Source organism: Bos indicus x Bos taurus, chromosome 6 (genome assembly GCF_003369695.1).
Source record: "Bos indicus x Bos taurus breed Angus x Brahman F1 hybrid chromosome 6, Bos_hybrid_MaternalHap_v2.0, whole genome shotgun sequence".
In the NCBI taxonomy this organism is placed as follows: Eukaryota; Metazoa; Chordata; class Mammalia; order Artiodactyla; family Bovidae; genus Bos; species Bos indicus x Bos taurus.
This window is the reverse complement of record NC_040081.1, coordinates 92,324,541-92,348,326: the sequence shown is the minus strand read 5'-3', so window position 1 is coordinate 92,348,326 and position 23,786 is coordinate 92,324,541. Positions and strand designations below refer to the sequence as shown.

The 23,786-nt window shown below is 40.5% G+C and overlaps 1 protein-coding gene across 4 annotated transcripts in view; it reads right to left on the bottom strand.

Moving 5' to 3' along the window:
- FRAS1 (Fraser extracellular matrix complex subunit 1) overlaps positions 1-23,786 on the bottom strand; it is a 535,024-nt gene that overhangs the window by 503,061 nt on the left and 8,177 nt on the right. For all 4 annotated transcript variants that reach the window (XM_027544846.1, XM_027544845.1, XM_027544843.1 and 1 more), the window contains exon 2: positions 23,238-23,269. In XM_027544846.1, the coding sequence (XP_027400647.1) occupies positions 23,238-23,269 (32 nt within the window). The remainder of the gene's footprint in view (positions 1-23,237; positions 23,270-23,786) is intronic.

Here is a 23,786-nt window from a genome sequence, read left to right as displayed (position 1 = left end):
CCACAGCACGCGAGGCCTCCCTGTCCATCACCAACTCCTGGAGTCCACCCAAAAACTCATGTCCATTGAGTCGGTGATGCCATTTAACCATCTCATCCTCTGTCATCCCCTTCTCCTCCTGCCTTCAATCCTCCCCAGCATTAGGGTCTTTTCAAATGAGTCAGCTCTTCACATCAGGTGGCCAACATACTGGAGTTTCAGCTTCAATATCAGTCCTTCCAATGACACCCAGGACTGATCTCTTTTAGGATGGACTGGTTGGATTTCCTTGCAGTCCAATGGACTCTCAAGAGTCTTCTCCAACACCACAGTTCAAAAGCATCAATTCTTCGGTGCTCAGCTTTCTTTATAGTCCAATTCTCACATCCATACATGACTACTGGAAAAACCATACCCTTGACTAGACGGATCTTTGTGGACAAAGTAATGTCTCTGCTTTTTAATATGCTGTCTATGTTGGTCATAACTTTACAAGGAGTAAGAGTCACCATCTGCAATGATTTTGGAGCCCAGAAATTAAAGTCAGCCACTGTTTCCATTGTTTCCCCATCTATTTGCCATGAAGTGATGGGACCAGATGCCATGATCTTATTTTTCTGAATGTTGAGCTTTAAGCCAACTTCTTCACTCTCCTCTTTCACTTTCATCAAGAGGCTCTTTAGTTCTTCATTTTCTGCCAAAAGGGTGGTGTCATCTGCATATCTGAGGTTATTGATATTTCTCCTGGCAATCTTGATTCCAGCTTGTGCTTCTTCCAGCCCAGCGTTTCTCATGATGTACTCTGCATAGAAGTTAAATAAGCAGGGTGACAATATACAGCCTTGACATACTCCTTTTCCTATTTGGAACCAGTCTGTTGTTCCATGTCCAGTTCTAACTGTTGTTAGAGGTAGATCAGGTGGTCAGGTTAGAGGTAGATCAACAAGAGGTAGATCAGGTGGTCAGGTTTTCCCATTTCTTTCAGAATTTTCCACAGTTTATTGTGATCCACACAGTCAAAGGCTTTAGCATAGTCAATAAAGCAGCAATAGATGTTTTTCTGGAACCCTCTTGCTTTTTTGATGATCCAGCAGATGTTGGCAATTTGATCTCTGGTTCCTCTGCCTTTTCTAAAACCAGTTTGAACACCTGGAAGTTCACGGTTCACATATTGCTGAAGCCTGGCTTGTAGAATTTTGAGCATTACTTTACTAGTGTGTGAGATGAGTGCAACTGTGTGATAGTCTGAGCATTCTTTGGGATTGGAATGAAAACTGACCTTTTCCAGGCCTGTGGCCACTGCTGAGTTTTCCAAATTTGCTGGCATATTGAGTGCAGCACTTTCACAGCATCATCTTTCAGGATTTGAAAGAGCTCAACTGGAATTCCATCACCTCCACTAGTTTTGTTCATAGTGATGCTTCCTAAGGCCCACTTGACTTCACATTCCAGAATGTTTGGCTCTAGGTGAGTGATCACACCATCATTATTATCTAGGTCATGAAGATTTTTTTTGTACAGTTCTTCTGCGTATTCTTGCCACCTCTTCTTAAGATCTTCTGCTTCTGTTAGGTCCATACCATTTCTGTCCTTTATTGAGGCCATCTTTGCATGAAATGTTCACTTGGTATCTCTAATTTTCTTGAAGAGATCTCTAGTCTTTCCCATTCTATTGTTTTCCTCTATTTCTTTGCACTAATCTAGAAAAGATGAAACTCTAATTCAAAAAGATACATTCACTTCAACATTGATAGCAGAACAATCTACAATAGCCCAAGACATGGAAACAATCTAAGCATCCGTCAACAAGTGAATGGCTAAAAAGATGTAATATAAACATATATATATGTGTGTGTGGGTATACATATATTCCATTTTATCTGCTTTATATAAAGTGGACTACTCAGTCACAAAAAGAATGAAATGTATATATCATGTGGCTCAAAAACTGTATTTCTAAGGAATTTACCCTCAGAAAATAACTAAAAATTGTTACGAGAATATTAATCACAGGGCTGCTTATAATACTAATATATTTGAATATGAATACCAATCAATAGGGATGGCTAAAATAACTTACAGTGTACACATGATGGATTTATGATATAGATTGATATATATTGACATAAAGATATGCATTACATAGTATTAAATTTTTAAAAGTGACCCAAAATATGCATATTGTGATGCTTGTTTTTATTAAGCACCCACAACTCACCACACACACTTTAAAAAAAAAAGCTCTACAATAAATTCACCTAATATTTAGCAATCATTACTTTTGCTTATGTATGGAATAACTGAAATTAATACCTTTCCCTTCTTTTATACTGTATATTTATCTGACTTCTTTTTGTCTTTCTATACGATTCATGAGGTTCTCATGGCAAGTATACTGGGGTAGTTTGCTATTTCCTCCTCCTGCAGCCATGAAATGTGAAGGCAATTGCTTCTTGGCAGGAAAACTATGACAAACCTACACAGCGTGTTGAAAAGCAGAGACATTACTCTGCTGACAAAGGTCCATATAGTCAAGACTATGGTCTTTCCAGTGGTCACGTACAGTTATGAAAGCTGAACGGCAAAGAAGGCAGAGCACCAAAGAATTGATGCCTTCAAACTGTGGTGCTGGAGAAGACTCCCGAGAGTGCCTTGGACAGCAAGATCAAAGCAGTCAATCTTAAGGGAAGTCAACCCTGATTACTCATTCAAAGGACTGATGATGAGGCTGAAGCTCCAGTAATTTGGTCACCCGATGCGAACAGACGACTCATTGGAAAAGTCCCTGATGCTGGAAAAGACTGAAGGCAGAAGGAGAAGAGGACGTCAGAGGATGAGATGGCTGAATGGCATCACTGATGCAATGGACATAAACTTGGGCAGACTTAAGGAGATGGTGAGGGACGGGGAAGCCTGACGTGCTGCAGTCCATGGGATCACAGACTTGGACACAACTCGGTGACTGAACAACAACAACTGGCTTCTTTTCCTTAGAACAAACTAATAGTACTTTTAATATAATTAATATTATATTAAAACATATTAATGGCCATTCTCATTTAGAAAAACCAAAAAACAAAGTTATCATTCTCAAAAGTTAAGATAATATTCTGAGGTCTGTGGTTTGGTTTTTTACAAAATACTATTATTTATTCTCTTTATGTTGTTCCTAGCTCAATAATTTATTTATAGTACAAAAAAACAGAATTCTTAGTTTTCAAGATACAAGCTTACTTATTAAGTATTCTTGACCCTAATAGTTTGAATAAAAACATCTTACAGGAGTTCACATGCCTTGATGCTCACAGAATTTCTTTTATTATGCTTTATATTTATCTCCTGCCTTTTATTATTAAAGTTTTTCTTCCAAGTCATCAGTGAAACAGAGTAAGAAATATAAAAAGGTGCTTTATCTTCAACAGCTTAATTCATTCTACTAAAGAAATATGTGTTTCTCTCCTTTTTGTAAGCACTTGAGTTATCTTATTCCCATAAAATCTCCCTCTCTTCTCCTAAGTCAAACTATTAAGAATTGTTTCTAGCAGTTCATATTTTTCCAGAGTTCCAACAATTTTTAAAAGTATCTTATCACAGTTAATCTTTTTTTAAAATGACATATTTTAAACATAGGAATGATAAGTCTGATAAAATTCTAAAAGCAAACAAAAGCTAGTAAGTTCTATTGTCCAGCACAGGAGAAAAATTATACTCTTCAAATCCTAGGGTTTGGATAAATAAAATAAGGTTTCCGTTTGAAAAACTTTAATACAATAAAATGTACTTTGTGTATGTTTGCGTGTGCCCACGTGTGGATTCAGTCATGTCCAGTTCTTTGCAGCCCCATGGACTGGAGCCCACCAGGCTCCTCCATCCATGGGATTCTCCAGGCAAGAATATTGGAGTGGGTTGCCATTTCCTACTCCAGGAGAACTTTCCAACCCAGGGATTGAACCCATGTTTCTTGCGTCTCCTGCATCGGCAGGTGGGTTCTTTACCACTGTGCCATCTGGGAAGCCCCTAAAATGTACTTTATTTATCTTACTACTATCTGGAACATAATTTAATCTTTGCAAGTTGTGAAGTAGAAATAAGAAATGCTGACTAAAGAAGGAGAAAGATTCCACCACCACCTCAGGGAGAATCATTATAAGCATCAATATTAAAGGAGTGGATTAATGCCTACTAATAGGAAGTTTCATTTCACATAATCCAAGATGTACCCATTTTTGCTGACCTAATAATGAATGTAACAGTATCAACTTACTGTTTGGAGTACATCGGTACACTCATCTTTTTTTCCAGCAATGATGACCAGTTACATGGAGCCACTCACACCTCTCCAACGCTCAACAGGGCAACCACATCTGGACTCTGACGAGGATGAGAAGAGGGAGAACCATGGCAGAGGATGGTGCCATGGTTTCTCACTTCCAACAGCACAACAATCAGTTTCTAGTAACAGAGTCAGAATTCAAGAGCAAATGGTTTCCATTTCAAAGGGTCCCAATTGGTCTACAGAATGTAATTCACATGCTTTATTCCAAGCCCTCTGTGATTTGGAGTTGAAAAATCCCTCTGCGGTATTTTATCCCATCATTTTTCACACTTTACTCAAACCGGACTGTCTTTGCCATTCGTGCTTTTATTTACACTGATCCTCTATCAAAAGGGCTTTTCTCTCATCTCTTCCAATTCTAAACTGACCCATATTTGCAGGCCAAGATGAAAAGTGATGTCCACCATTAATAACAGTATTCTCAGTACTGTATGCCTGAAACAAACACAACACTGTAAACCAACCATATTCCTTTAAAAATTAATTTTTAAAAAATCTCCAACTTGAAGATGAAATAAGTAGCCCAAGGCTGAATAACAGTCAAGAGCCCAGACTCCAAGTTAGGAAGTCTGGATTTAAAGCTCACACCCTTAACTATGCGGCTGCACTCAATCACACTGATCCCAAAGTGTTTTCAACTGCGTTCAGTATCTGACTGTAGGATATCAGTTAGAATGTTTTCAGCCACTAACCATAAAATCCGACTTAAACTGGCTTAAGCAATGAGGGAGAAGGCAGTGGCACACCACTCCAGTACTCTTGCCTGTAAAATCCCATGGGTGGAGGAGCCTCGTGGGCTGCAGTCCATGGGGTCGCTAAGAGTCGGACACAACTGAACAACTCACTTTCACTTTTTACTTTCATGCATTGGAGAAGAAAATGGCAACCCACTCCAGTGCTCTTGCCTGGAGAATCCCAGGGACGGCGGGGCTGCGGTCTATAGGGTTGCACAGAGTCAGACACGACTGAAGCGACTTAGCAGCAGCAGCAAGCAACGAGGGAATTTCTTAACTCGTGTAACAATTCCCCAGAAAGATCAGTTCCTGTGCTGCTTAACTCAGCAGATCAACAACCAAACTCTTCAAGAAACCAAATTCTTTCCATCCTTTTCCTCCATGCATGTGCTGGCTAGGTAGTCTAATGGCTGCAAGGATTAGGAAGACCTAATTGGAGGAGCTCCAAGGATCACATCTCCACATGCCAATGTTCAGAGACTAAGTTTTAGAATTTCCCATTAACATGGGAGAAAATATGTGCAAATGGTATGACCCGTAAGGGGCTAATATTCAAAACATATAAACAATCACACAACTCAACATCAAAAAAAAAAAAACTGGATTTAAAAACCAGCAAAAGATCTGAACAGACATTCTACCAATGAATGTAGACAGATGGCTAATAGGCACATTAGAAGATGCTCAATATCACTAATTATTAGAGAAATACAAATCAAAACCACAATTAGCTATCACCTAATTAACTAGGTATCATCTAGATAACACCTGTCAGATCATCAAAAAGTCAACAACTAAATATTGGCAAGGATATGGAGAAAAGGGAACCCTTCCAAACTGTTGGTGGGCATATAAATTGGTGCAGCCACTGTGGAAAACAGTATGGAGGTTGCTCAAAAAAGTAAAAATAGAACTACCATATGATCCAGGAATTCCACTCCTGGGAATACATTAAAGAAAAAAGAAAACACTAATTCAAAAAGATACATGCACTTCAATGTTTAGAATAGCATTATTTTTACAATAGCCAATAAATGGAAGCCAATATATGGAAAAGCTCAGTTTTCATTCCAATAACAAAAAAAGGCAATGCCCAAAAATGTTCAAACTACCAAATAATTGCATTCACCTCACACGCTAGCAAAGTAATGCTCAAAATTCTCCAAGCCAGGCTTCAACAGTACATGAACCATGAACTTCCAGATGTTCAAGCTGGATTTAGAAAAGGCAGAGGAACCAGAGATCAAATTGCCAACATCTGCTGGATCATCAAAAAAGCAAGAGTTCCAGAAAAACATCTACTTCTGCTTTATTGACTACGCCAAAGCCTTTGACTGTGTGGATCACAACAAACTGTGGAAAATTTTGAAAGAGATGGGAATACCAGACTACGTGACCTGCCTCCTGAGAAATGTGCGTGCAGGTCAAGAAGCAACAATTAGAACTGGACATGGAACAACAGACTGGTTCAAATCAGGAAAAGAGTACGTCAAGGCTGTCTACTGTCACCCTGCTTATTTAACTTATATGCAGAGTACATCATGAGAAACGCTGAAATAGAAGAAGCACAAGCTGGAATCAAGATTGCCGGGAGAAATATCAATAACCTCAGATATGCAGATGACACCACCCTTATGGCAGAAAGTGAAGAACTAAAGAGCCTCTTGATGAAAGTGAAAGAGGAGAGTGACAAATTTGGCTTAAAACTCAACATTCAAAAAACTAAGATCATGGCATCCAGTCCCATCACTTCATGGCAAATAGATGGGAAAACAATGGAAACAGTAACAGACTTTATTTTTCTGGGCTCCAAAATCAGCAGATGGTGACTGCAGCCATGAAATTAAAAGATGCTTGCTCCTTGGAAGGAAAGCTATGATCAGCCTAGAGAGCAGTTTAAAAAAGAGACATTACTTTGTCAACAAAGGCCCATCTAGTCAAGGCCATGGTTTTTCCAGTAGTCACGTACAAATATGAGAATTGAGCTATAAAGAAAGCTGAGCGCTGAAGAATTGATGCTCTTGAACTGTGGTGTTGGAGAAGATTCTTGAGAGTCCCTTGTACTGCAAGGAGATCCAACCAGTCCATCCTAAAGGAAATCAGTCCTGAATATTCATTGGAAGGACTGATGCTGAAGCTGAAACTAATACTTTGGCCACCTGATGCAAAGAGCTGACTCACTAGAAAAGACCCTAATGCTGGGAAAGATTGAAGGCAGGAGGAAAAGGGGCTGACAGAGGATGAGATGGTTGGATGGCATGGGTGACTCAATGGACAGGAGTCTGAGTAAGCTCCAGGTGTTGGTAATGGACAGGGAAGCCTGGTGTGCTGCCGTCAGTGGGGTTACAAAGAATCAGATACGACCGAGCGACTGAACTGAACATATGGAAGCAACACAAATGTCCATCAACAGATAAATGCATAAAGAAGATTTAAACATATATACAGTGGAATATTACTCAGCTGTAAAGAGTAGAATTCTCCCATTTGCAACAACATGGATGGACCTAGAAAGTATTATGCTTAGTGAAATAAATCAGATGGAGAAAGACCAATACTGTACATTACCACTGATACATGTAATCTTAAAAATCTAAAAAAACTTAAAAAGTCCCATAGACACAGAAAACAAACTAGGGGATACTAGTGGGAAGGAAGTGGTAGGGGCAAGATAGAGGTTTGGGGTTAAGAGATAAAAACCACTATGTATAAAATAGATAAGCAACAAGGATATATGGTATAGCACAGGGAAACATAGCCATTACTTTGCAATTACTTTAAATGGGGTATAAGCCATAAAAATATTGAGTCTTCCCTGGTGATCTAGTTAAGAGTAAGAGTCTACACTTCCAATTCAGGTGGCACAGTTTCAACCCCTGGTTGGGAAACTAAGATCCCACATGCTGCTTGGCACAGCCAAAAAAAATAAAAATTATATATATATATATACATACATATACATATAGATATATATATATAATTACTTTGTTCAGTTCAGTGGATCAGTTGTGTCCAACTCTTCAAGACACCAGGCCTCCCTGTCCATCACCAATTCCCGGAGTCTACCCAAACTCATCTCCATCAAGTTGGTGATGCCATCCAACCATCTCATCCTCTGTCGTCCCCTTCTCCTCCTGCCTTCAATCTTTCCCAGCATCAGGGTCTTTTCAAATGAGTCAGCTTTTCACATCAGGTGGCCAAAGAATTGGAGTTTCAGCTTCAACATCAGTCCTTCCAATGAACACCCAGGACTGATCTCCTTTAGGATGGACTGGACTCCTTGCAGTCCATGAGACTCTCAAGAGTCTTCCCCAATACCACAACTAATATAACATCAACTACACTTCAGTTTATCAATCAATAAAATTTAAAAAGCCAAACCTCCTCCAGAAAAAAAAAGAAATTTAAATTAATAATTATAAAATAAAATTTCTCATTAATAAAGAATTCTTTCTCCCACGGTTTCCTTTTTGTGAGTAACTCCAGGGCTTTCTTATCACTGGGAAAATGGCATGATCTATCTGACTAGTAAATTTAACAGAGTAACTGGGCATGCTTAACTCAGTTTTGTCTTTCTTCCTCTTCTAGGAAGCAAATCTTTCAACCGAGAGCATAAGTTTTCCTCTGCTTCTTGAAGCAATCATTCGCACTTAAGCAGACCTTCTACATGAGGAAGCTGCCTCAGCAAAGCTTTGTCTGTGGTGCCTAGTCGGGGATTTGTGGGGGATTGTGGGGGTTCAGAATCAGAAGGCCTATTTGACTCAGAAATGAAAGCTATGCCCACTGTCTCCTATTGCTGACGGTCCTCCAGCTCTGCCATCTCTCACCTCCTCTCCTTCCTCCATCAGAAACTCTTCCTGCCTGTTCACTCAATGCCAGCCCCTGTATGGCAACTATTGTACTATACAACTCTACTTTTCCAGGTACTATATTGTAAGATTTAAAACAAATTTAAAAAGATTTTTAAAAAAAATTTTTTTTAAAGAGAGACAGAATTAAAATTATACTCTCTACCTTCATTTCATTGATTAAAAAACTTTTATGGTGGTATTTTTACTTTCTATATTCATTCTTTGTTTCAGAACTGGAGGGGAAAAGGAACTCTTTAGCGTTCTTCAAGCACCCAAGACTTCCCTGAACATCTCACTAGCCACAACTAGGTCTTATACTCACTCGTAAGCCAATCCTGGCAAGGAAACATAAACTTCCTAACTAGCTTGCAACTAGCATTTACACAAGTGGGGAAGGGCTGGGAAATAGAAAAAAAAAAAAAATAGGACTTTGCCAGCAGGGCAAAGGAGAATCCAGGGTCTGTAACTCATATCTTTTAGTACTTGGAAATTAATTGATAAATATCTGCAATCCAGGTAGATCACTACTACTACATATGCATGCCTAGTCTCTCAGTCAAAACTAACTCTTTGTGACCCCATGGACTAAAACCCTCCAGGCTCCTCTGTCCATGGAATTCTCCAGGGATCTTTCCAACCCAGGGATCAAACCCTGGTCTCCTGCATTGCAGGCAGCCATCTGAGCCACCAGGGAAGCCTTACTACTATTACCACGCATACCAATGGTAAATATGAGAGGGAGAGGGTTCTCCCATGCCACTGATGTCAGGTTAGAGTTTCTTTTGCTTCTCTTCTGTCATCTTTTAGATAAAGTTTCCACTGGATTAGAAGGAAACTAAGTACAGTAAGAGCACAGAATAAGTATCTCTGTTAATAATTCTCTCCTACTCATAAAACCATTTCAAGAATGTAAGGTTCAAGGAACTATGAAATCTGCTCTCCCGTGTAGACACCCTCCCTCCTCTCCCCAGCCCCTCCCACACCCACCCAATTTCCCTTTGGAAGAAAGGAATAACATAAATTTAATAAATAACCAATCTTGGGAGCTGTCAGGAAAGAACTCACAGGTCATGGCCCAAACTCAAGCGTCTTCTGGGTACTAACAATAAACTGTTTCTTACTAGGAAAGCTTTTCCCTTTCCTTCTTCCTTTCATTTTGTTTATAAACTCTGGGAAACTAAGAAATCATGACTAAAAATAATTTAGCTGGCATACCAGTGGCTATGGACTTATTTTACATAAAACTGCTCGGATTTTTTAAAATTGTTTTATGCTGACTTTATATTTAAGTGTCCCTTCCTATCACAGAAGCAGAATGCCATCCATATGCGACTTTCAAAGTAAAATTTTCTTTAGACATTTGCCACTCATACTCCAAGAAAACATAAGCTTGCTTAACTCATAATTATCATTTGATATTTATATATTATCTTTTCCCATACTAGGCAGACAGCTTTAAAAATAACAATAATGAGATAACACCATAAGGTGTTATAAATGAGTGACAGTTCTTTTCTAGGGTACCTATACATATGCATATCTATTTTGTACTATGTATAAAATAAACGTGTACATGTATATAGTTTGTATTTATAAACAGACAAATGAAGAAAAAAAGAAAATGAGGTACTAGGCAATTGTAGTAAAAATGACACAAACTTAAAAAAAGGTGTGGGAAATGTATGATCTGAGCAGAAAATTGAGATATACGATCACACTACCACATTCTGAACAAATTAATATGGCTTCCAAGCTCAGCTGCATCTTCGAAATTCAAAAGCATAAGAAATGTGTTTGTTAACTTAAAACATCTGTTCCTACCACAAGAATATGAATAAAACTCAAAATGCATATGGATTATTCATCAATAAAAGCACAAAATCTCTTGTATGAGTTCTCTCACAATTATTCTCAGAAGATATGAATCTCCACATCTGATTATGGTGGACAATTTATAAAAACCCAGCAAAGGGAAAAATGAGGGACTTCCCTGGTGGTCCAGTGGTTAAAACTCCAAGTTTCCAATGCAGGTGCCTTGGGTTCGAACCTGCCAAACCTTGGGTTTGGCCACGTAATGTGGCCAAATTTTTAACAAAGAAGAAGAATAGAATAAAAAGAATCATCTGAGGCACCTAGAGCCCAGTCCTCAACACCTGGTACCCAAGGGTACAAAATAGGTCCTTTTGAAGGCATGCAGGGAAAAGCCCATCATTTTTGAAGGCATGCAGGGAAAAGCCCGTCATTGTCGGCTCTGGGATCGGGAGATTTTCTCACCCCTACAAGCGCTTCCTTACGGCAGAAACACACAGCTCTAATCTTCAATTCACACAAGTCAGAACCCAAGTTAGAAAGGCTTTTGGAAGTCATCTAGACCAAGCCAGTCTGTGAAGAAAGCTGAGCACCAAAGAATTGATGCTTTTGAACTGTGGTGTTGGAGAAGACTCTTGAGAGTCCCTTGGACTGCAAGGAGATCCAACCAGTCCATTCTGAAGGAGATCAGCCCTGGGATTTCTTTGGAAGGAATGATGCTGAGGCTGAAACTCCAATACTTTGGCCACCTCATTTGAAGAGTTGACTCATTGGAAAAGACCCTGATGCTGGGAGGGATTGAGGGCAGGAGGAAAAGGGGACGACAGAGGATGAGATGGCTGGATGGCATCATCGACTCAATGCACATGAGTTTGAGTGAACTCCAGGAGTTTGTGATGGACAGGGAGGCCTGGCGTGCTGCAATTCATGGGGTTGCAAAGAGTCGGACACGACTGAGCAACTGAACTGTACTGAACTGAGATGAAGCCAGTCAGAACGGGACATGGAACAATAAACTGGTTCCAAATCAGGAAAGGAGTATGTCGAGGCTGTATATTGTCACCCTGCTTATTTAACTTACATGCAGAGTACATCATGTGAAATGCTGGGCTGGACTAAGCACAAGCTGGAATCAAGACTGCTGGGAGAAATATCAATAACCTCAGATATGCAGACAACACCACCCTTATGGCAGAAAGTGAAGAACTAAAGAGCCTCTTGATGAAAGTGAAAGAGGAGAGTGAAAAAGTTGGCTCGGCTTAAAACTCAACATTCAGAAAACTAAAATCATGGCATCCGGTCCCATCACTTCATGGCAAATAGATGGGGAAATAATGGAAATAGTAACAGACTTTATTTTGGGGGGCTCCAAAATCACTACAGATGGTGACTGCAGCCATGAAATTAACAGACACTTGCTCCTTGGAAGAAAACCTATGATCAAGCTAGACAGCATATTAAAAAACAGAGACATTACTTTCCCAATAAAGGGCAGTCTAGTCAAAGCTATGGCTTTTCCAGTAGTCACGTATGAATGTGAGAGTTGAACCATAAAGAAAGCTGAGTACTGAAGAATTGATGTTTTTGAACTGTGGTGTTGGAGAAGATTCTTGAGAGTCCCTTGGACTGCAAGGAGATCCAACCAGTCCATCCTAAAGGAAATCAGTCCTGAATATTCATTGGAAGTACTGATGTTGAAGCTGAAACTCCAATACTTTGGCCACCTGATGCAAAGAATGGACGCATTGGAAAGACCCAGACACTGGGAAAGATTGAAGGCAGGAGGAAAAGGGGATGACAGGATGAGATGGTCGGATGGCATCATTGACTCAATGGACATGAGTTTGAGCAAGCTGGGAGTTGGTGATGGACAGGGAAGCCTGACATGATACCGTCCATGGGGGCACAACTGAACGACTAAGCAACTGAGCTGAGACCAAAGCAGCACTATCTCATTTATGACATAGGCTATCCAGCCTCCACTTGAGTATCTCTAGTTAAAGGACTCTCATTATTTTTTAAATTTCATTTCAGCACCTAACACAGTAACGACGTGCTGTTAATTTTCTATTAAAAAAAATTAAGTTTCTACCTCAGAATAATTACAGATTTACTAAGTGTGGGGGGGCAGGAGGAAGCTGAGTACTTAATAGAGAAAGCCTCCAAATTCTCATTTCTCTTCTCCATGAAAATTCTTGAGCATGTTGATGAATACCAGCACAAACAAAAGTCTAAGACATTTTCATCTCTATGGTCAACCTCTTTTGTGCTACACTTCCGAATAAAAGAAAATTATGCTACATCAAGTTTTTTAAATGACACTAGCACTGAAGAGCTCTCCTGGTCTTCTCGAACCCTCCTTAATCCTGATCAACAAGACTTACAGACTTCGATTTTTTTCACCACCATATACAGTGGATAACACTCCCACAAATACATCAGACATTGACAAAACACCAAAAATATTTTGTAAAATCTATAATAGAAGGAAATTATAACTACAATGAAATAGGACCTCAAACCTGTTAAACTGCCTATGATAAAAAGATAAAAGATAACAAGTGTTGGAAAGGACGTGGAGAAAAGGGAACTCTTACACACTGTTGGTGAGAATATAAATTGGTGTAACCATTATGGAAAATAGTACGGAGGGTCCTAAAAAAAATGAAAATAGAACTACTTTATGATGTAGCAATCCCAGTTCTGGATTTATAGCCAAAAAATGAAATCAGGATCTTGAAGAGATCTGCATTCCCTTATTCTTCCCAGCATTATTCCCAATAACCAATCCAAATACCTATCAACAAAAGAATGGATAAAGAAAATATAATATTGATAATGGAATATTGCTAAGTTGCTTCAGTCTGGTCTGACTCTGTGCAACTCTATGGACTGTAATCCGCCAGGCTCCTCAGTCCATGGGATTCTCCAGGCAAGAATACTGGAGTGGGTTGCCATGCAATATTATTCAGTCTTAAAAAAGAATGAAATCCTCCTTTCACAACAATGCAAGTGAACCTGAAGGACATTATGCTAAGTGAAATAAACCAGATGCAGAAAGACAAATATGGCGTGACTGCATTTATGGGTGGAATCTAAAATAGTTACACTCATAGAATAGAAAGTAGAGGGTTAGCAGCTGGAGGGAGGAAGAGAAAAAGGGAAGAGGTTAGTCAAGGGATACAAGGTTTCACTTGGACTTCCCAGGTGGCGCCAGTGGTAAAGAAGCCGCTTGGCAATGCAGGAGAAATAAGAGATGCGGGTTCAGTCCCTGGGTTGGGAAGAACCCCTGGAGAAGGGCATGGCAACCCACTTCAGTATTCTTGCCTGGAGAATCCCATGGACAGAGGAGCCGATGGGGTCACAAAGAGTCAGACATGACTGAAGTGACTTAGCACACATGCATGCACAGGACTTCACTTACTCAAGATGACAAATGTGGACCAATGTGATTATAATTAACAATATGAAATTATATACTTGGAAGTTGATAAGAAGGTAGATCTGAAGTGTTCTCACTATAGAAGGAAGGAAGAGAGGGAGGGAAGATGGAAGGGAGGAAGGAAGGGGTGACTAAGCTGACAGATATCTTTATTACATTGATTGTGGTGATTACTTCACACTGCATACACATATCAGATAGTCAAGTTGTACATCTTAAATATATACAACTTTTATTTATCAATTATACCTAATAAAGCTGGAAAAAATTACCAGAATATATAGGACTGATTGCAGATGAAGGCTCAGTTGTAACTCCACTCCTTTTTCTTTTATTCAAGAAAATATATCAAGCCATATGGCGAGAGCAGTGCTGTAATAATTACACACATATGTATATATTTATAAAATAATGATGTAAACAAACAAATAACAATCTCAGGGGCTCTAACAAGTTTTGTGACCTTTCTCAAACTAATAACAACACAACAGCAAGCCTTCACCCAGGGTGAGAACCATCCATGAGACTAAAATTCAAGCTGGAGTACTATAAGTTAAGAATTTTAAAGTTCTAACACTGCACAGTCCAATACAGTAGTCATGAATCATGTGTGGTCATTTGAATTTCATTCATTTCATTTCATTAATTTCATTTGAATAACATTAAGCAAAATTTAAAATCCCATTCTTCAGTGTCACTAGCCACACTTCAAATGCTCAACAGCCACATGTGGTTTGCGGCCACCGTACTGGAGGGTGCAGCTCTGGGACATTCCCATCAGCACAGAGTGTTCTATTGGATGGCACTGTGCTAAGGAATCTTGGAGAGGGTCTCATAGAAACTGAGACTTCATTTCATTCAGGTGACTTACTCAATACTACACAGCCAGTAATTGCAGAGCCAGGACCTGAACTAAGACACTCTGGCTTCTATCACACAGTCATTTCCACTCCGACATCTTGTTGTCACCTAGATGATGTGAGCATCCGTTCTTGCCAAGCACAGTTCTGGGTTCTTTCATAAGTATGCTCTCAGGTAATCCTCACACCAGCCCCATGAGGAATATTCTTATATAGACAATGAAATTGAGACTCAGCCATTTAAAGTATCAGAGCTGAGACCAGACAGCAAGTAGTAGCAGAACCAAGATTTAAACTCCAAAGTCTGGATCCAGTCACTGTGTTATACTATGCATTAATACACTAACTTTTAATTTCATTAATTCCAAAATCACTGCAGATGGTGACTGCAGCCATGAAATTAAAAGACGCTTACTCCTTGGAAGGAAAGTTATGACCAACCTAGAGAGCATATTCAAAAGCAGAGACATTACTTTGCCAACAAAGGTCCGTCTTAGTCAAGGCTATGGTTTTTCCAGTGGTCATGTATGGATGTGAGAGTTGGACTGTGAAGAAGGCTGAGTGCTGAAGAATTGATGCTTTTGAACCGTGGTGTTGGAGAAGACTCTTGAGAGTCCCTTGGACTGCAAGGAGATCCAACCAGTCTATTCTGAAGGAGATCAGTCCTGTGTGTTCTTTGGAAGGAATGATGCTAAAGCTGAAACTCCAATACTTTGGCCACCTGATGTGAAGAGTTGACTCATTGGAAAAGACTGATGCTGAGAGGGATTGGGGGCAGGAGGAGAAGGGGACGACAGAGGATGAGATGGCTGGATGGCATCACTGACTTGATGGATGTGGGTCTCAGTGAACTCCGGGGGTTGGTGATGGACAGGGAGGCCTGGCGTGCCGTGATTCATGGGGTTGCAAAGAGTTGGACACGACTGAGCGACTGAACTGAACTGAACTGAATACACTAACTACTCCACAGTTTTCATTGTTCTTGAAAACTTTTTCCTCCTTTCAAATGTGCTACAAGTTGATGCCTCATGATTAACTTTGCCAGCATTTGTGAGGAAAAGGATTCCAAGGAAGAAAATCCCGACACTCAACACTGTTCATCTGAGGAAGAAGAACAGTTGTGTCCACCTTTGCTAAGTGTAAACTGCTTCACAGCAACAATAATAGGAGCTAACCTTTGTCAACTTAAAAAACAGTCACAACCTAAAGGTTGGGAGTTCTGTTTTATTTAGGAGGAATTTTTAGGACTTCAAGCCCAGGAGACAGCATCTCAAGTGACCCTAAGAGAACTGCTCCAAGGAGCAAAGGGGAGGAGTCAGGTTATATAGATGTTTGCAACAAAGAGCAGGTAATCTGAACACCAAAAGTATTTCTGAGAATTAAAGAAAACCATATATCTCAAGTTAAGGAAGTTAGCACTTTTTTATGTATGGGAAGATGTAAGAGTCTGGGCACTGAAATCATTCCTTTCATTTGCATCTCAGCTATCTGGGGCTAGTATCTTGTGCTTTTCCTCAGTGCTCACCATAAGGAGTGGTTACAGACTGACTGCCATTTCTCACCTTTATTGTGGGTTTCCCTGGTGGCTCCATGGTGAAAAATCTGCCTGCCAATGTAGAAGACATGGGTTTGATCCCTGGGCCAGGTAGATCCCTTGAAGAAGGATATGGCAACCCACTCCAGTATTCTTGCCTGGAGAATCCCATGGACAGAGAAGCCTGGCAGGCTACAGTCCATGGGATCACAAAGAGTTGGACACAACTAAGCAACTACGCAACAAAAACTTTATCAAAAGTCACAAGCACTGGGTTAAGTGCTTCATGCTGATCTCCTTTAACCTTTGCAACAATCCTGTGAAGTGAATTGTTTGTCTCCATTTTACAGATATAAAAACTGGAGAGTCCAACCATCCACCCTCAGGAAGAATCTATGAAGATGTTTGGCCATGGTGATGCCAAAGGAAAGTGAAATTCTTTTTACTCAGTAACAGATGGAAAAGACCAAGAGATAGGTGAAAACTTTGAAAGAAAATCTATTGTCCTCCTCACACATGATGCCCTGTCACAGGTAAACATATTAAGTAGAGAGTTTCCCTCTGACAGATCCCTGATTTAATTCAACCACACTCTCTCTCCCACTGCAGCTGACTTTGGAGAAAGTCCAGACAGTCCAGGACTGCAGGGATACTGTGAGGTAAGAAAAATACCTCAAAATAGACTATGCAGTGTTTCTAAAGGTAGAGGACCTTCTTGGGTATTTTCTAACCTGAGGAATGGAAAGAAGAGAAAGGAAGGAAGACAGTCATAAAAAGAAGAGACAGCTGAGGTCAGTACATTACTGAGAAATGGCTACATGGGGCTTAGAACCTAATCACTGCAAAGTGTCCCCATGAGTCCTCAGAGCTGTCAAAAGTTGGGTAACACCACACATTATCCCACCAAAAGTTGAGATTTGTGTGGATACACATATATAATACAGCATGTACTACACATTAAGACAGACTGATAAACCCACCTTGCTTCGAGTGGTGAATTTAGCACAGCTGGGCTTTCCTGGTGGCTCAGATGGGAAAAATATCTGCCTGCAATGCAGGAGACCCAGGTTCAATTCTTGGGTCAGAAGATTCCCTGGAGAAGGGAATGGCTACCCACTCCAGTATTGTTGCCTGGAGAATTCCATGGACAGAGGAGCCTGGAGGGCTACAGCCCATGGGGTTGCAAGAGTCGGGCACGACTAAGCATCTTTCACTCATCACTCAGTGCGGGAGAGCCTCCGCTAATTGGGAAGGGGTTAGCCAGGGACAGCTGGCTTTTGCAGGAGGTCAGGCCAGAGACTGGCAGAGACAACTGCATGACAGGTGCAGCAGGGAGGGGCTGGGCACACGGGGCTGAAAGCAAAATAAGCCAGTTGTGCTTAGAGACAACAAGCAGGCTGGCCTGGCTGCGAGAAACAGCATGCTCAGTGAAATGGCTCTAGGGTCAGACCTGGGTTGGAACATGTTCTCTGTCAAGCGCCGACTAGCTGTGTGTGATTTGGAACAAGTGACTTAAGACTTTCTGAGACTCAGGTTCCTTATCTGTAAAGACAATGCCTGTTTCCTGGGATTGTTGAAAGTGTGAAATACATAGCAGGTGCTGATTAACTTTCTTTCCTCTCCTTCTTGGTTCATAAAGAGGAATTTTGTTATTGCAGAAAATTACATGCCAACTACTGCATCTGGGTGTCTTCCCCACATTATCTTCTTTACAAAATCATTCAGGAAAGGCTCTATATATCCCCACTTCATACAGGAAGCAATGGAGATTCAGGAAAGTTATGTAACTTGGTCACATAGCTGGTTTGTAGCTGACAAGGAAGAATCAAAGCAAGGTCTGTCAGCAAAAACTCTAATTTGAAAAGATACATGTACCCCACTGTCCATAGCAGCACTGTTTACAATAGCCAAGACGTGGAACCAACCTAAATGTCCATAAACAGATGAATAAAGAAGATGTAGCATGTGTTACATGTGTTAAACAGTGCTGCTATGGACAGTGGGGTACACATATCTTTTCAAATTAGAGTTTTTCTTGACAGACCTTGCTTTGATATCGGAGAAGGCAATGGCACCCCACTCCAGTACTCTTGCCTGGAAAATCCCATGGATGGAGGAGCCTGGTGGGCTGCAGTCCATGGGGTCGCTAAGAGTCAGACACGACTGAGCAGCTTCACTTTCACTTTTCACTTTCATGCATTGGAGAAGGCAATGGCAACCCACTCCATTGTTCTTGCCTGGAGAATCCCAGGGATGAGGGAGCCTGGTGGACTGCCGTCTATGGGGTCGCACAGAGTCAGACACGACTGAAGCGACTTAGCAGCAGCAGCAGCAACATGTATATACAATGGGATATTTTGCAGCCATAAAAAAGAATGAAATAGTGACATTTGCAGCAACATAAATGGACCTAGAGATGATCACACTAAGTGAAGTCAGACAGAGAAAAACAAATATTATATGATATCACTTATACGTGGAATCTTAAAAAAAATGAAACAAATCAACTTATTTATAAAATGGAAATAGAGGGACTTCCCCAGTGGTCCAGTGGTTAAGAATCCACCTGCCAATGCAGGGGACACAGGTTCAGTCTTTGTCCCAGGCAGATTCCACATGCCACCAGGCAACTAACCCCACATGCCACAACCACTGAGTCTGAGCAGTCTAGAGTCCATGCTCCACAATGTGAAGCCATCACAATGAGAAGCCCACTCACCGCAGCTAAAGAGTAGCCCTCCTTATCTCAACTAGAGAAAGTCCACGTGCAGCAACAAAGACTCAGCGCAACCAATAAACAAAACTGAAATAGACTTGAAGACACAGAAAACAAATTTATGGTTACCAAAGTGGGGGAGGGATAAACTAGTAGTTTGGGATTAACATACACACAATACTATATATGAAATAGATACCAACAAGGACCTCCTATATCTCAAGGGTAAGTATATAAATATCTTGTAATAATCTAAAATGAAACCAATACAATATTGTAAAATAATAGCCTCCAATTAAAATAAATAAATTTATATTAAAAAAAGAAAAGTATCTGAGAAAGATATATATACATACACACAGACACGTAACTGAATCACTTTGATGTATACCTGAAACTAACACAACATTGTAAATCAACTGTATTTAGATTTAAAATCACTTTTTTAAGGTCTGTCAGACTATAAGTATCATGAATATTCCAGTCTATATGGCCACTTCCAAGGCAACTAATGATGAGATAGGAACCATACCAGGGGAAGGAATACTCACAAGACAGGCTGAGAGTGAGCAATCAGCAGCCAGTGCTTGGATCCGTGTCCTCATTTGCTTGGTATGTTTCATGGAATTCTGAGTAAAGCTAGTGCTTTGCCATTTTAAACCAGATCCACTTTCCATTTCTGGTTACTTACCGACAGTGAGGGAGACCTAGGTTTGATCCCTGGGTTGGGAAGATCCCCTGGAGAAGGGCATGGCAACCCATTCCAGTATTCTTGCCTGGAGAATCCCCATGGACAGAAGAGCCTGGCAGGATACAGTCCATGGGGTCACAAAGAGTCAGACACGACTGAGCAACTAAGCACAGCACCTGAGAAATGAGCTTCCCTGGTGGCTCAGACAGTAAAGAATCTGCCTGCAATGCTGGAGGCCAGGGTTCAATCCCTGGGTTGGGAAGATCCCCTGGAAAAGGGAATGGCAACCCACTCCAGTATTTCTGCCTGGAGAATTCCATGCACAGAGGAGACTTATGGGCTACAGTCTATGGGGTCACAAAGAGTCGGACACAACTGAGCGACTAACACACAACACACACCTGAGAAACGAAAGAAGTGCAAGAACTTCACAGCCCTGTCCCAGCTCCCCCAACTATAAATGGAGAGTCTGGACTACATGATCTCTGAAGTCACTCCCAGGTCTAAAAGGCACACAGGTAGAATTCACAGAGTTTGGGACTGTGAATTTAGGGATCAAACCCAGGTCACCCTCATTGCCGGTAAGTAACCAGAAATGGAAAGAGGATCTGGTTAAAAATGGCAAAGCACCAGCTTTACTCAGAATTCCATACCACCATCCTCACAGCCAGCTCCCAAACGCCATGCCTCTTACCACAGAAATCCTCTCACCCAAGGAGTTGCTTAAACAGTATATAAAAGTTCTTAAGTCTGGATTTTAAATTAAAAATACATAAATGCATATTCATTCAATTTCACTGATGCAGGTACAGTGCTTTTCTTCAAGACCAGCCTGTGTGGTGAGAACAGCAATGAATTAAGCAGACAATTGGCTGTGGCCACAATGCACCAACCTCCCTGCCAGCCTCAAGTCCTGAAGTTCTTTAAAATGGAAAAACGACTTCACACGGTTGCAAATAAACCCAAACCAGAATCTCTCTGGACTTTTATGTTTTTTCCCCAATCTTTTAAAATTGTTTCTCTCACCCTTAATTTGACAGCAAGTTTTCAGCAACTCACCTCTTAAAGTATTCAACTATATAGTTTCCCTAGAAACAAATGCTATTTCTTTTCATATTCCCACCCCAGCAGTTTAATTAAACGGTAAGTCAGGTTTTGTCATTCCTCTGCTCTTAGCTCCTCCAGTGGCTCACCCACGGATTGAAAGGACAAGCTAACATCCATGCAAGGACCCACTGTGCGGTCACCGCCCACCTCCCGGACCTCATCTCCTGCCACACTCCCCTGGGTCACATGCTCCATCCACAATGACCCCCACGCCCATCTTCAAACGGCCAAACAAGCTCCTGCTTCAGCCTTTACACTCACTGTTCCCTGCTCAGGAATTCTCTTTTCCCAGACGTCCAAGGGGGTAGCTCTTACCGTGCCCCTCAGGTCTTTCTTCAAATGTCACCTTACTTCCTCAGGGAGCCATTTCCTGTCCCCTTATTTCAAGAGGCCACCCTTGTCCCCTATTTAGCCTTTTCCATCTCTCCCCTCTCCTTATACTGTTTTCCCTCTTAGCATTAATCTGATATTGCTTGTTCCCAGATGCATTCCCAGTGCCTAGAATAGCAGGTCCAGGGGTGTCACTCCATAGATATTTGTTGAATAATAACCTTTATTATTGCAGCAAATGTATTGTCTTTCTCACTGAGCTGCATAACCACAATCGTAAGTATACCAAGCTTGGGGACATATAGGAACAAACACACCGAAGTCTTGGTAAGTAAAGAAGACAACTGGAAGGGTCACAGGTGTGCTGGTGACCACTCCCTTAACTTGATCCAACCGAACTGACCTCTCCCTGTACTTGCTACAGTCATATTCAAATGTACACTACCACGCTGCCGCATCAAACACAGAAGGTAGTCGGGACACTGTCTTCAGATTCAGGAGGAACAACCAGAAAAAGTCAGGTTGTTTTATTCTGGTCCACTCCTTCAAGGTCAATTACCTTTAGCAGATCTCTGTCTCTCTCACTCTTGGTTCTTCATTAAAAAGAGGGAGGGCATAAAATAACATGTGGCCTGTCTATGTAACTGATCCACTGTATGTATCAGGTAGATGATTGATAGCTATGAAAATATACTGAAAAGCTACGAAGCACTGTATACAACAAGTAATTTCCTTTGTATTAAAATGGACAAACTATCTCTACAGCTCCCCCAAACTGATGATATACTTTATAGCACTTTATTTTTAAAATGCTTCTTAAAATGTACTAAAGAATAAACCAAAGGAAAAGTAGGCTTTTAAGGGTATGGAATGGAAAAGAGAGTGGAAAATGGCTTTCTCCTGATTCTTTATAGAAAAATATAAGGAAGGAAAATGCTCATAAATCTCCAGAGCAGTAATTCTATTACATAAAGTTCAGATTCAAGAATATTACTGTGAACATCTACAATTATCTAGACTCTCAGATATTTCAAATATTTCTCATTTATTCCAATTCCACAAGGATAATTCAAGATGACATATTAGTATCACACATGTCAATAGCGGGTTGGGATGTAAATGAGCAAACCCTTTCTAACCATTTGAGTTCTTTTTTTTATTACAGCATTTATTAAACTAAAATAAAAAAGTGGTGAAGAATGACTTGTCACACCATTTATTAGAGTTGATGGAGTGTAGACGGTCTTTTCAATAAGGCATTAACATACTGTTATGCACCACAGTACACTATTAATGAAAAGAAATGCAGGAATCTTGCATCAGCTTTCCCCACAAGTCATTCTGATGTTAGATTCAAAATCAATTCTACTCTACATGGCAAAGGTTCAGAGATATAATGTTAATTTGTTTGTTGTTTACAACACTTAAATGTATAATGCAAAGCAATGATCAGGATCCTCCACATTGTACTCAATAATCATACATTTTTTTGGAGGGGGGACTCAAAATGCAACAGCGAGATAAAGAAGTTGTGCCCTAGTTCATATCTGACAAGAGAATGGGACCTAATTTTCTCTCTGATTGAAAGAACACACGAGACAGCCATGGAATGCAAATCGTGTTGGGTGTCTGAATTTCTCTTCCAATACCTGAGCATCTGAATGGAACTAATTCACTCTGGAAAAGGTATTAAGTAATTGAGCATGATTGTGCCAGGATGAGGGATAATCATCAAATCAAGAAGGAAAATAAACATATTTTACAATGACAGGGTCACCTCACTCAGTAACCTCAATCAAGTATTTCACATTCATAAGAAATAAGTCAAATATATGAGGAATGACCTACCGCCAACAAGGAACCCTGATAGACACAAGCACCTGTGGGAGAAAAACAAAACAAGAATTAAAAGAGATGCATAACAGACCAATAGGCATAGCTCTGGCCAACTTAACACAAAGACTGCATCTACATGCGTCATAATCGGCAAACTCTGCTTTCTCCAAAGTCTTAAAAGCTTGAGGATTCTTCCCTTGGGAAAATAACCCCAAACACTAAAACAATATTTCTAGGACACACATGAGGGAAAGCAATGTTGAAGCTTCTTGTTTGAATTTTAAAATAACTGTGTTTACAACGACATGTGATACATACAGTGTGCATTTTCCGATATGACAAATCAGCAAAGCCTCCATAATCCAGTCCCAGTTAACTGATCCAGGCTTCTTGGCCTTTCTTTGCTTACACAAATTCTCCAGTCCAACCCAAGAGGCCAACTTAGGATCCCATGGTAATACTTTCATATTGTCAAAGCCTTTACTCATTTTCGTTTCCTGCAGGAGATGCATTTGGTCTAATCAAGTTCCTTGAACTTGATCCCATCTCCTTCATGAAGCT